Consider the following 13176-nt stretch of genomic DNA (forward strand, 5'->3'; position numbering starts at 1 on the left):
TTTATATTCAGACTTATGCAAATTTTGAGATTCTAGCGTTGTTTGGTACGGACGTGTTAGAAAGCAGCATCACTACTCAAGCACTGATTCGTGAATAAATGGTTACTGGTTTCTGATTGGTCAGACATGATATCTGACTGGATCCCCTCGGCTCGTATAAATACATTTTGGAGCCCATATATCTATTTCTGAACACTGTTCCAGCAAACGCTACATCCAAAATGTCTGCTCGTGGAAAGGGAGGCAAGGTCAAGGGGAAGTCCAAGAGTCGCTCGTCTCGGGCAGGTTTGCAGTTCCCCGTCAGCCGTGTGCATCGTTTCCTGCGCAGGGGCAACTATGCTGAGCGTGTCGGTGCCGGCGCACCAGTCTACCTGGCCGCCGTGCTGGAGTACTTGACCGCTGAGATCCTTGAGTTGGCCGGCAACGCTGCCCGCGACAACAAGAAGACCAGGATCATCCCCCGCCACCTTCAGCTGGCCGTCCGTAACGATGAGGAGTTGAACAAGCTTCTGTCCGGCGTGACCATCGCCCAAGGAGGTGTTCTCCCTAACATTCATGCCGTGCTTCTGCCCAAGAAGACAGCTGCGGGGTTGGGCAAGGGGAAGAAATCTAGTCAAAGTCAAGAGTATTGAACAGACAGTGGTCAAGAGTAACCCCGGCCCTTTTCAGGGCCACCCACACCTTCCCAAAAGAACTATATTATCACTTTCATGAATCATGTTTTTTCTGATAAGACCATGTTGATTTTATTATATTGATGCCATCTACGTGTGCATGAATAAAAAAGGATTGGAAAAATATGATACTATTTAATTGTCATAGAATGCTGAAAACAATTCAGGAAAATGTAAAGAAATGAATATACCATACTCTGTTTAGTCTGTCCAACCTAGATGACCACATAGAAATGAAGGAAGGTTTTTTTTCCAAACTTTTTTTTATTCGCACACTCGCATCAGTTTTGGGGTTCTCAGGGATGTCATACATATAATTAGATCAACATGGCCTAACTTAGAATATCAAGGTCAAATGAGTACAAAGTTATGGATCTTGAGAAAATTTTTTGTGATGGGCAACTGTATAAACAATTACTAAGTACTTTGTACCTGCATCAAGCCATTCTTGTACAGGTCAGGAAGCAACCCATTTGTCATGAATTGATTCTACAAGTACATCTAGGTACAGTGCTTTTGTATCCTGATGGCAGCCAATGGCACAGCGGCAAAGACGGCGGTAATTACAGAGGATGGCACCCAATCTAGGACGCTAGTTACTTGCAATGAAATACAAACACACACAGAAGTTTGTGTTACTCCATATCATTTCATCAAAAAGCTCCACAAGCAGTCTTCAAGAAAAAGTTCTGTCACTTGCTTTACTCACACATAAGTCAGAGAAAAGTAATTTCTGTGAAAAGTCGGTTGTATCTGTTATTCACTTACTGAGGAGAGCCGTCAATACTCAAAGCATGATGCATGCATTCATACTACTAACTTCACATCTTAATCGCATTGTGAATTAGCACATAAGAATATATATTAGACAGAAAATATGATCATTATGTCTATGATTTTCAAAAGTCATGGTCTCATACTTTTTACCGATAACATGTTATTTTATTTTGATGTTATACATGCACCTCAGTTATGATTAAAAAGCAAGCTTACCACATTGCCTAGCAGTGTGTACTAAAATATGGTCATTCCCATCAGGAATAAAAATTCAGGTGTACTTCTATCACACAAGCAAATTAGCCTGACCACACCATGCCTCTTGCAGCCCTACCTTTAGGAGGAACTACATAGGCTAACTAACATATATAACAATCAACATTTCACTGATGTTCTCAGTAAACATTTCAAATACTGCCTCACATTTGACATACAATGTAGGTAAGCAGGTCTTGAATCAAGAGACAGTGCATGTGAAAGAGTGTTTATGTGAATTCCCCATACAATGGATGTGATGGCAAAATAGGTGTGCTTGATATACATGTAGTATGACACAGTTTTATTTAGATTGCATACCATGCTATGACAGTGACTGTAGAGAACTTGCTGACAGCCGCTCATAATCATCCTTTGGGGATGGGTCAAGAAGGATTTAGAAACATTCTCAAAAAGAAGAAAAATACAGACATACATAATATGAGGCAGCTGAAAAAAAATCCATTTTAAATAATTTATGACCTGACACTGATCAAAAGGGTTTTGCATATTTGCCATATGGCCCAGCACAGCAACTACGAACATGAAACATGCTTGTTGACCAATCCATCACATGATTACACTGCTCATTATACATGGCTGCATCTTTCAATCCTACAAACATTGAACAGCAACCAAGGCCAGTTGGTGATCAAAGGAAGTAGTATGCAAATTTGTGTGATCACTTGTCATACCATATGCAGGCTGACTTGTTTTTATTTAATTTCTAGCATTCAAGTTCCATCTTGGCACATCAGCTTTAACATGGCTTCCTTTAATACAGGTCTGGCTAATGCAACAATATTCATCATCATCATTTACAGGATAGTAATGTAAGATTGAATGATACAGCAGATCAAAGATACTTTCGATTTGTGTACGAAATATTCAACAACTCTACTCAGTGAGCTGAACATCACATGTTCCTAATGTTCTCACAAGTCTAATCAAGTCAGTGGCATCTACTCAAGATAAAATCAACACATGAAATTTGTCTGATCACCATGATCATTCTCTCTCTCAGTAACCATTACATCATTCTGAATCATCAAAATGCAACTGGAGACATCAATTTAGAAAATCTACACATAATGTTATATTCGGAACAGCACCTACATTTGATGTGATCGTTATTCTGGAAGATGCCAGCTGAGGATTGTTTTGCACAGATAACTAACAGGTTGTGGCCGTTGTTCTATTATTCAAGCATATGTTTATCACGATACAATTTCTTGTATTGAAAATTTCAGACAAATTGGTTCAAACTACCAGCATCTATCTATTTCTGTTGTTCTCAAAGCTATACAAAAGAAGAATGAAGTCTTGGATAATAGCCACTGAAAGAGCCAATCTCTCTTCCCTGTTGCATACACAAAAGTACTTGACACACTCAATAAGCTCATGTTGTATTCCCAAACTTGATTAGACCATGATATCAATATTATCTTCCAGCAGCCTTTGAGGCCAGAAAATGTCCTATCAAAGATGGCTGCCTCCCTCACTAGTTGGTTTTGTACCAGAGGAAGCTGACCAGGTTAGGTGGGACAGCCAGGTTGTTGATGTGCTGCAGTCTTTTCCTGCCCAGCGTCTTCCGCACTGCCCACCTGGCCAGGTACACCAGGGGTCGGGGGTTACCTGGGGAGGACGAGGGGAGAATGCTTATCAATCCATAATTGAGACGTTACAAAAAAAGTGAAACAGTGGGTAAGTTTAAAGATTTTAGATTCAACGTCCTCTAAATGCCCTTGGCAGTAGGTTATCAAAGGTTACAAGACTACTGAGTTAATGTTGTCCACACGAAAAATGGAAGCCCAGGTTCGTGAAGCAGCATTGATTGAGTGAATTGAAATTGAAGAATCCTTAGAGACTGGAAAACATGTCTAGAAAATGTCATGCTTGAACGGTGAGATGCATGCAGCATACATAGTAGCTCCGACACACCTGCAGTCCATTTTGCATATTATAACATTCTTGGCAAGCAGCAATGATGGGTTCATTATCTACTACAACTGTGCAATGGAAGTCTGACAGACTTCAAATGGTGATTATGAGAATAATTCCAAGCAATATTTTATATATAATTCCAGAATAAAATCAAAATCTTTGGCCACACCAATTTAATTTGTTGGTTCTCGGATTTTTTCAGAAAAAATGTGAAGCGACAGGGCGAAAAAAAATAAAAATAAAAACAGGTCTAGGCATCCTATTATAGGCTTAAATGCTACAAAATGAGCCATGAAGTCAACACAAAAGGCTGGGTTAAAATTTAAACATTGAATTTTGAACTTTTAATCAAACCACTGCAATGATAGATGGGAAAACTGTAACAACTAGGAAGAAAAGGACTTCCCTCAACTGTTGGGGGCAAAACATGAGCATTTTTCAGTTGATTCAGGACCAGAATCAAATTTTTTTTTTGCAAATCAGAAAAAAACGAAGAGGCGAATCCGAGAACCAACAAATTAAATTGGTGTGGCCTAACTACATGTACAACGGAAGGCACAAATTAGGGGATTGGGTCATCTGTAAATATGGTTCATATTAAGTACATATTAATGAAGACAGATCTAACAAGTCCTCACAAAATTTATCACACTGTCAATCTGTCGTGTATAGGGAATGGTTAGACAATATCAAGAATACCAGTAGCAGGCTGCAGATAATATCTGTACTGTATTATGGTGTCGTCAAGATGGTGGGTTGCATAAACTATTAATGTAATTTGGCCATATCTATAAAGGTTTGCTCTACATTGATAATAAGTGTACATTCTAGATTTCTAGGCGAATTAAATTGAATATGACACACTACAATTTTGGTGTATTAACAGATCTATGGCCAGAAGTTTCCTTGTCTGTTGCGTATAACCCAGCAATTTGTCACGAATTGGCCAGCAGCATGCACATTTGAATGATAGCATCTGGATCCGCACCAAATGATGTGAATGTGCTTGGCATACTCAAATATTTACTATTTTTCTTCCTACTGTACATGTACATTGTAAGAGGATCCTTTGAAAGGCAAAGACTTAATATTATGATCCTTATATCAATCCATACGGGCATGATGAATTATCCAGATTGGGCCATAAAAAGGTTTGGTCTAACATGTAATACCCCCACAAGTACCCAGTTTCTTCTACAATTTGCATCCATTTCACATTAGACCACCAGGGGCAAATTCAGGTATCCATAAAAGCCACTAGAAATCTTCTAAATATGCCATAACCAACCACATTTAGCTTGCATAGGTAGTCCACCCTGCTTGCTCAAAGCCCCAATTGCTGAATACCACTGAATTACAATCCCCCCAGGAGTAGGTACCATGCACATGGAGACCATAGTTACTTGCCCACTGTTGGGTGTTTGCCAACCAAAGGTGACCCAAGGTTTTGGCCTATGCAAGGGAGGAATGTGAGTCACCTAATGTTTCTTTCAGTGAATATCTAAAATTTAAGCTGTGTGTGCTAGGAGAACCTGTCTACCTGCCTCAATTCTCAGGACGAGTACAAAGGGAACATACACCAAATATTTCTTTTCTGGAAGTAAAACACTTTGTACAACAGTATAGCTCTGCTGTTTAATAACTACCTAACATAACATGTGCATGTTCATAATACCCTTCAGTCTGATGACAGGTATACCGGTACTTACTTTCTGCATATTTCAGGTACCGATAGCAGCCGGTATTTTTGCCGGCAGAGTTAGCCCAGTCAGAAGCTCTCCGCCCATTCTCATCTGTAAGGTACACGTCTGCCCCGTGGGTGACCAACAACTTGATCAAGTGTTCACATCCTGACTTGGTGGCCAAGTGTAACGGTGTCACACCAACCAGAAAGTAGTTTGATGTTACGTTGACAGAGGCCCCGTGTGCCAACAGCGTGTTCATGCAGGCTCCGTTCTTGTTGATACTGCAGAGGTGCAGTGCAGTCTGCTGGTACTGGTTAACAGGTTCATCTAAGTCACATCCCGACAAGGCAATCAGATGGATGCACTCCAGATAGTCCCTATGGCCATGCATGGCCGCTTCGATCAGAGAATGGTGGGGAATTCCAGAAAATTCTGTTAGTGCTCCAGCCTGTAGGAGAAGCTTCACAACAGGGGCGTGGCCCTCCCTGGTTGCCACATACAGCGGTGTCTCTGGGTACTTGCACTCTAGGTTGGCACCTGCATCTATTAGAAGTCTGAAATGAAACAGGAATATTTGCTTTAATCGGGTTAACTGATGAGACAAAAATGCAAAGACTTTGCATGGTTTAGTTTATAATAAACAGGCTAAACATATGCCACATTTTTGTCAACTGCAGAAAGCCAAAACATCCTTGCTGAGCCTCAACCCGCTTCTACATGTAGTACACATGTACTAAGCTGACATTTTTCTCTTTGCTGGGCACCAAATATCATCTGTCAGTGATGAAGTACAAGAACATGGAGAATATGTGGTACAAAAAATAACTGTCTGACATTTCATTTTGCATAAGGAACCAGCAATCTAATCCCTACTTACAGAAATTATGACTAGGCCTGGTTCCTATCATAATCTCTACCCTAAGGTTCTATAGACAGGAAAACGCTGATTGGTTAATGCACAGCAACCTAGTGTGTTATTACTCTCCTGGTACCATTTCCTGTTTCCTATATATAATGGTTTCTGCCCAGATGTATCATCATTCTTACATTGTCTGACATTGCTTTCCTGCATATTCTATATATTTTGTCATAGTAGTAATCATCAAAGAATCATCTGGCTTTGACAGATCTAAATTTAATACAGAGGGACAATGGAAAACATTCCAGTGGTATGTATATGTTAAATACATCCCACATGGCATTATACTTTCCTTTTCATTGCAAGTAACATTAACTCCAGCATGGCTCGAGGGTATCATTACTCATCTGACAGCCGTGCTGTGCCTCTAACCACCCGCAGAGACAGAAATAGTCACAACAGACTTTTCACATGCAGATCCCTGCACCAATTATGACATCCATTCCCTCATATCTTAAATCCTACTGGCATGTTCCTATTTCATGCTCCTGACAGTGCATTTGTCACTCGAGGCAGGCAATAATTGGACATAGAATATGCCAAAAATATCCATGTAACAGGTTTCAGCCTTTTATTGTAGCAACTTTAAGTAGTCCCAATTCACTAGAGGGATCTGTAAGTCATGCACAAGAGCCAACAGTAGCTTTGAGTTTTTGCTCAGCACAGTTATAATGTGCTCTGCAGAAATTAAAGCATGAAGTTTATCAGATATCCTTTTCAGCACCAAGGCTAGCACCACTATGATATTATAGCCATCCAGGTGTCTTGAGCATGTGCTAAAATGTCAGGTAAATTTGCATATATACTGTAAGTGCATGTAAAGGTAGAGCCTGCCCTAGATGTCCCTGACATTTAGCTAACAGGCCCTAAGCTGCTAATATTGGCCTGTGACACCTGTGGGTTGATCCTGTAGGGCAGCATATGGCTAATACATCTCACAAACTAGTGCAACCCTCTTACTCAGCATGTCCAGCTATCAGGAGAAAATGCTCACATGGTAACATTCTAGTTTCTACATACAAAACAGAACCTCCCACAGACCTGACACATTCTGTATGTCCACCACAAGATGCAATCCACAGGGGGGTCCATGAGGAACTCACATCTCGGAGGCCATCTGCCAGAGCCCCCTGCCTCAGCAGCAGAGAGACACATTCATGGTGGCCATCCTTAGCAGCCATGAACAGCGGGGTACACGCACTGTTGTCTGTTATATCTGCAATATAAGGAAACAGCAGAATGTGCAAATGTTAGCTCATTAGAATACTGTGTGTCTAGCAATTGCAATGCTTTATTTCATTGAGTACGGAAACTGGGTACATCTACCAGACAGTATAGGCAAGTTTACTACTTCCTTACTTACTCTGTCAACCATAATGGTTTTCAAGCTATAATGTTATACAGCCTAAAATGACTTATCTTGACCAAGAATATGACACTACATGAACCACACAATGTAAAGTTTGTGATAACTGTAACAGTGCATTATTATTATTCAGGTACATAGAAAGATATCTATTGAAAGATATTTCTGAGTGTGAATTTTAAGCAGACTGTAAGGTACCATAGCTAATTATCTTATCTGGAACTTGTGATGCAGAGAAACTGAGGCCATGAAACATCTAGGGTAAAATACATCAGAACAGGCACCCAAGATTTCAATCAAGATGAAGCAAAGGAATGGGACTCAAATATGCAAAACTAACTGCTTTCAAGCCACTAAAGTGGAAAACAGATTTTATCTGCAGCTAGCAACTGTATCCCACATTGTCAAGATCATGGAACATATCTAGCTGTTACTGCTGAGCTTGCGTTAAGTCCCAATCTCGCAAACACAAAGATATTTGACATAGGATACATTATGAAGTCACGCTTATACTGATATTGGTATATCATATACCAATTGTGGAATAAAGCATATCATCATGTACATTTAACTTGTAATGTTCAAATGATAAGAATGCTCAGTCAATAGCATATTATGCAATAAACTGGGATAGCACATGTACATTTATCACTGTCTGAGGGCCTTGTCAGAGACAAGACCATTTTCAGATATTCGTATCGTGGACACACGCACACACATATTCCACACAACACTGCACACATGCACAATGGTCTCTCATTGAATATTCTTGCAGCGTCACCAATGACATAGTGAGCAGCAGTGTGGACAAGGTGGTGTGTTCTGCCGAAAGGCGGTTATACCGACTATACAGATACAGATAACAGAAAACGTACAAAATAATAAACAAGGACATTAGCAAGTCAACGTGTGCAGTGTAATCATCAGACTATGTGCAATAATGTTGATAATTTACCTGAGATGTCAACATGATCAATATGGTCAACATGAGCTGCAGATGTCAACATGGTTGGACATTCAACATTGGATGACAGGCTTTTGCATTTTTCTGTTGCTATTTGTGAAGTTTGACAGGCAGCGCTGCTAGGATATCTATGATTGTTTGTCTCTCTTTGACTTTGAAAACAACCAGGTCCCATTTGAGAATTGATGATGTTTAAGTTATACCACAGCTTTTGACAGTCCGTAGGCTCTGTTACCTTAAGGATATCACATTAAAGAGGTTTCAACATAATGTCTAATGTTTAGATTACCTGAGCTTGTAATTTGGGGCCTGATCAGGATTTTTGTGATCATAATCATAATTGCAATTAGAATTTTAATTTGGAATATTCCAGTCCCCTGCTATACCCCTAGTGTATTGTTTGCCTGTGTATGTGATTTATTGATATGGTGATTATAGTATCAACAGTGTTTGAGGCACATATTTTGACAGTAATTTCAGACATTGGATTTCTGTCTTTTCTCTTAAGATGTTGGCAGCAGACAGTCATGAGGACTGGTTCCAGGATCCCCTTTACCAGACCAAGACAGCAATATCTAGCAGTCTTAATCATTGCATTTATAGCTTTAAAAATCCCCTGACTCTACCTTTAATAGGGCTTGCAACCATGCCAACCATGCCAAGGAACATTAGTATCCCTTCTTACCCCAGCATTGGGTGTTTTGATGGAGTAGGTCAGTATTTGATTATTTTTCATCCCTTTCACCCACCCCTATATTTTTGACCAAAGATCGACATTATATAGAGGGTAATGTCTTTGTTTTGATCAAATAATCCATCAAACAAGCAATCAAACTGCATTATGGTGTTTGTTCACACATGCAAAAAATATGTGGCAGACCATAGTTTAAGGTACTAGAACTGTACATTATAAAAATTATACCTTATATACCTAGCACTCTAATGAGTCAACATACAACCATGCATAAATGAAAGTACATTGTAGTCTTGAAGTTGCTTGACTGATAATGTTGCCTTTTTATCTCATGCATTCCAAGATTCCCCTTCAAACTAGAAAACCCCTGGGTGGACCCATCCTGACCAGGAGCCATCAATTTTAGCATCCCAACTGCCACTGGTAACAAGAACCTTGCCAACCCCAGCCTTTTCACCAAAGCCTGGGGGAAGTGGTGTTCAGAATGCAATCATCTACAAAGTGTCCGCTGCATAAAAAATGTAAGAATAGATTTTTGCTACAAGGCCCCATGGAACTGTAATTATGGGTTGTTCTAGTGGAGAACTGGGGCAGGGGGAACAAATTGTCCCATACATCCAATGTCCTGTACATGCATTAGCAATTGAATATGGCAGCATATAACTAAAAGGGCATCAAGGTACACATTTCCTTTTCACAGCCTTTGATAAGGGCCTGGTTATATACGTCATACAATTGTGGTACAATCACAACCTGAAGGCATTTTTGGAATAGTCATTGATGTGTCCAGCAAAATTAAGCTGTCTTGTTATGGAAAATGCTGCCTTAGATAGTTATCGGTGATCAGTTCTGTGACAGCCTGCTTGAAAATTCCACTTCATCACAACAGTACAGCAAATGTGATTACACTGTAAAACATGTCAGAATAAAGGGAGGAAGTTTTGATATATATTTCACAGCCATGGCAAATTACATCTGGAAATAACTTGATCAAAGAAATCTTAGGAATTATTTAGAAACCCTAATAACTATTAATGCTGCAATGTATTTTATTACAACTTCCCCTGCTGTTTATGAAGCTCTGACATTCCAACAGGTGGTTATGTTTATGTGATCTCCAGTTGTCGCAAGGCTGATAAGGATAGACTTTGAGCTCAGTTCAGTCAGCTTATAATTTAGGTGACACCTTTTTTGTCCTTCACAAAAGTCCTCTAAACCAGTTCATTTCTTGTATTCTCTTGAATTTCTCTGTATTCCCCATCTATATAATTTAGGCAATACCGTTTTTTGTCAAAGTCCTCCAATCCCATTTTACTTCTTTCTGTATTCCCTCCATCTTGCATTTCTCCGTATCTGGGGGTCACTGAATTGGAAATGTTTTATGTATGGCAGTTGGAAGCTTTATTCTGTTTCCAAAAGCCCCAGGTGTGGTTGACCTGGTTTTATCATGATTGCCTGATGTTGCAGCAGTAATCTTCGTCTCCAAACCCAGAGTCAACTCAAGTGGGCTGCTGCTAAAGTGGCTTTGTAGTGTTTCATTCTTGGTGGCTTACGGTAGGACAAAAATTATGTAATGTAACAGGAGAAATCTAGCTTGGCTGCCATCCATTTCGCAGGCATTGCTGTTGCCAAGATTTTGATGCTCCTTGCTGAAAATGAAATGCCTTAAAGGCCCCTGATGTGAAGACATATGATTCCTTCTGGAAATACAATACATTATCAAACCTATGGCACTTCTTCACAAGCCCAGTAGTGATCTACCTTTGAAAAATCATAACCATAGTATGTCCAGAACACAAAACAACAATACAGGAAGTCCTGCTGCAGTACACTAGAAAGCCATAAGGGGTCTATAATCTAATAATTTTTTACTCCGTGAAGGAGGTCAGGACCTCCGGACGGAGTGTTGTAATCGGCTGATTTTTCATGTTCGCAGTCAAAACACTGGGTTCTCTTTGTGTAATCGGCACGCAATTTTATACGCCGTCTGCGGGCATGCCCGTGTTGATGCACGAATGTGTATTTTTGCCGTTGCTGCTTTCGCGGTCAATGTAATATCGCAGACGCACCCCTACAATTACGAGGCGAATTGGAATGGTCCAGAAAAACGCGTTGTTTGGAATAGCAGTGGGGTTCAAAAAAGTTCATGCAGATACGGGGTGGTTTTTATAAGTGGTTCCAGATGTTTTTGCCCATGGTTAAGAGATGCCAAGTTTTTTGGAAGATGTTCGCAGCCAAAACGCATTCTTCCGTACGTCGCATTTCTGTGTAATTTCGCATGTGGTGTTGCATTATGTCCGGGATGATGCACGTCTTTTTATTTTTACCGTAGCTGTTTTGATATTGGAGTAAATGCTTATTTTCGAAACATCCCCATTTCTTTGAAATGGTTTCGTCCGTTTATGCAACTGTTACTGCGCTAATGACGACCAGTCGCGCTGTCCTGATACACCGCGAATGTGCGAGTGTTCCCTGTAGACAGTCCCGGGAGTCATTTTTTTGCACATTCCAGGAGCCAAACCAAAATACGTTCATGAACCGAGTCCAAAAAACCGAAACGTGAAAATCGGATGATCGGACCTGATGTACATTTCTCTTTCTATAGATTGTACACACAATACACACATCTTTAGATAATCTGGCCATGGCAGGTTAAAAAAAAAGTAACCCTGAATCATACTAGATTAGCGTAAATGCATGTTAATGCGTTCAAAACAAGAAATAAATTGTTTCCGGGTATTAATCTCTTGAATCACGGCGCTGAATATTGACGCAAAAATATTTCGGGCATCGCGCGCCCTTCCCGCGTCACGTGTAGGCATCTCGCATCTCTGATTGGTTGTTGCGTCTTAAGATGACTGAGCCGACGCGCGTTTAAACAATTTTTCTTTGTTCGATTTATCACACTTCACAGAGAATTGTCGCCAATGGCTACTTCTTTTTGTTGCAATATATAATACTTCACGGAGAATTGTCGCCTATGGCTTCTTGTTTTAAATTCATTTTGCTAACACCTTAACATTATCAATACACCACCCACAACTTCTTGAGTAGTGTTATATGCTGTTCACAAACATCCAGACATTACACAAAGACCCGAAAAGATAACCTCAGGCAAAGGATGGGGACCATCATGCCAGACTTTCTTCTCTTCTTGGGTCAAAGTTAGACCCGGGTTATACGCGGGCAAAATCCAGACGTACGAAAATTGTGTACGAACCCGAGCGTACGAAAACTGAGTACGTCCAAATTTTCCCGCGCGTGTAAATCGGTCTAGCAGGTGGTGCATGTATTAAACCGTTATCACCACTAGCTTGATGATAGCTGATCGCAAGTTATACAAATTGGTAAAAACGTTGACAGTGATTTTTACCTTTTACTACGCGTATTTCCCTTCACTTACCGATGGGGATTCTGTTCTCCTCCACGATCCTCTTCATGGTGCGCAGGTCGCCCCTCTCGGCGGCCTGGAACAGGTGCTTCACCGTGAAGTCCTCGCTCTCGTCGTCGGACTCGGACGCGCGCCTCTGCAGGTCCGTGAAGCTCTCCACCGCCGACACCCCGGCTCCCATCTTTTTGAGCCGCGAACGGACTTGGCCCATGGCAGAGGCACCCCACCTACTCCCCCACACAGAAAACGAGATGAGACTGAGATTTGCAATGCAAATCCAACCGCGGGATGATTCCCCCTGGCCGCTGTGCGATGGGAGTAGCTGACCCACTAAATTTGGACGGTGGAAATATTGATTAAGCCCGGCTAAAAGTCCTTCGGCTGGCGCGCATCGTGCACAGCCTGCACCAACGTTTCCATTCCTCCGATCATGACTTGGGCCGGCTGAACATAAATACTAGTATTGACAGCGCGAAGGCGTGCGCGGCAGGTGGAGCGAAAGGTGAT

The 13176-nt window shown here is 40.9% G+C and overlaps 3 protein-coding genes across 3 annotated transcripts in view; 2 read left to right on the plus strand and 1 right to left on the minus strand.

The window, feature by feature from the left end:
- The window catches only part of LOC109484823 (small G protein signaling modulator 3 homolog), a 54838-nt gene that overhangs the window by 7364 nt on the left and 34298 nt on the right, over positions 1-13176 (plus strand). The gene's annotated exons all lie outside the window — the stretch shown is intronic.
- LOC109485675 (histone H2A-like) lies at positions 166-2481 on the plus strand. The gene has a single exon (XM_019789346.1). It carries the CDS (start codon positions 222-224, stop codon positions 630-632), a length of 411 nt encoding a protein of 136 aa, XP_019644905.1. The 5' UTR covers positions 166-221; the 3' UTR covers positions 633-2481.
- LOC109485269 (serine/threonine-protein phosphatase 6 regulatory ankyrin repeat subunit A-like) lies at positions 2728-13109 on the minus strand. Its single transcript, XM_019788752.1, has 4 exons — positions 12682-13109; positions 7296-7470; positions 5360-5889; positions 2728-3341 (listed from the first exon to the last, which is right to left on the minus strand). Exons 1-4 carry the CDS (start codon positions 12878-12880, stop codon positions 3208-3210), a joined length of 1038 nt encoding a protein of 345 aa, XP_019644311.1. The 5' UTR covers positions 12881-13109; the 3' UTR covers positions 2728-3207.

This window comes from Branchiostoma belcheri, unplaced genomic scaffold (assembly GCF_001625305.1).
Source record: "Branchiostoma belcheri isolate BF01 breed outbred unplaced genomic scaffold, Haploidv18h27 scaffold11, whole genome shotgun sequence".
NCBI lineage: Eukaryota > Metazoa > Chordata > Leptocardii > Amphioxiformes > Branchiostomatidae > Branchiostoma > Branchiostoma belcheri.

Excerpts from the sequence above, each read along its gene's own strand:
- LOC109485675 (XM_019789346.1), top strand. The coding sequence starts at position 222 with ATGTCTGCTCGTGGAAAGGGAGGCAAGGTCAAGGGGAAGTCCAAGAGT.
- LOC109485269 (XM_019788752.1), bottom strand. The coding sequence starts at position 12,880 with ATGGGCCAAGTCCGTTCGCGGCTCAAAAAGATGGGAGCCGGGGTGTCG. Across the intron at positions 5,890-7,295 it reads GGACATACAGAATGTGTCAG|ACTTCTAATAGATGCAGGTG; the intron begins GTCTGTGGGAGG and ends GTTTCATTTCAG. Across the intron at positions 3,342-5,359 it reads GTACCTGAAATATGCAGAAA|GTAACCCCCGACCCCTGGTG; the intron begins GTAAGTACCGGT and ends CGTCCTCCCCAG.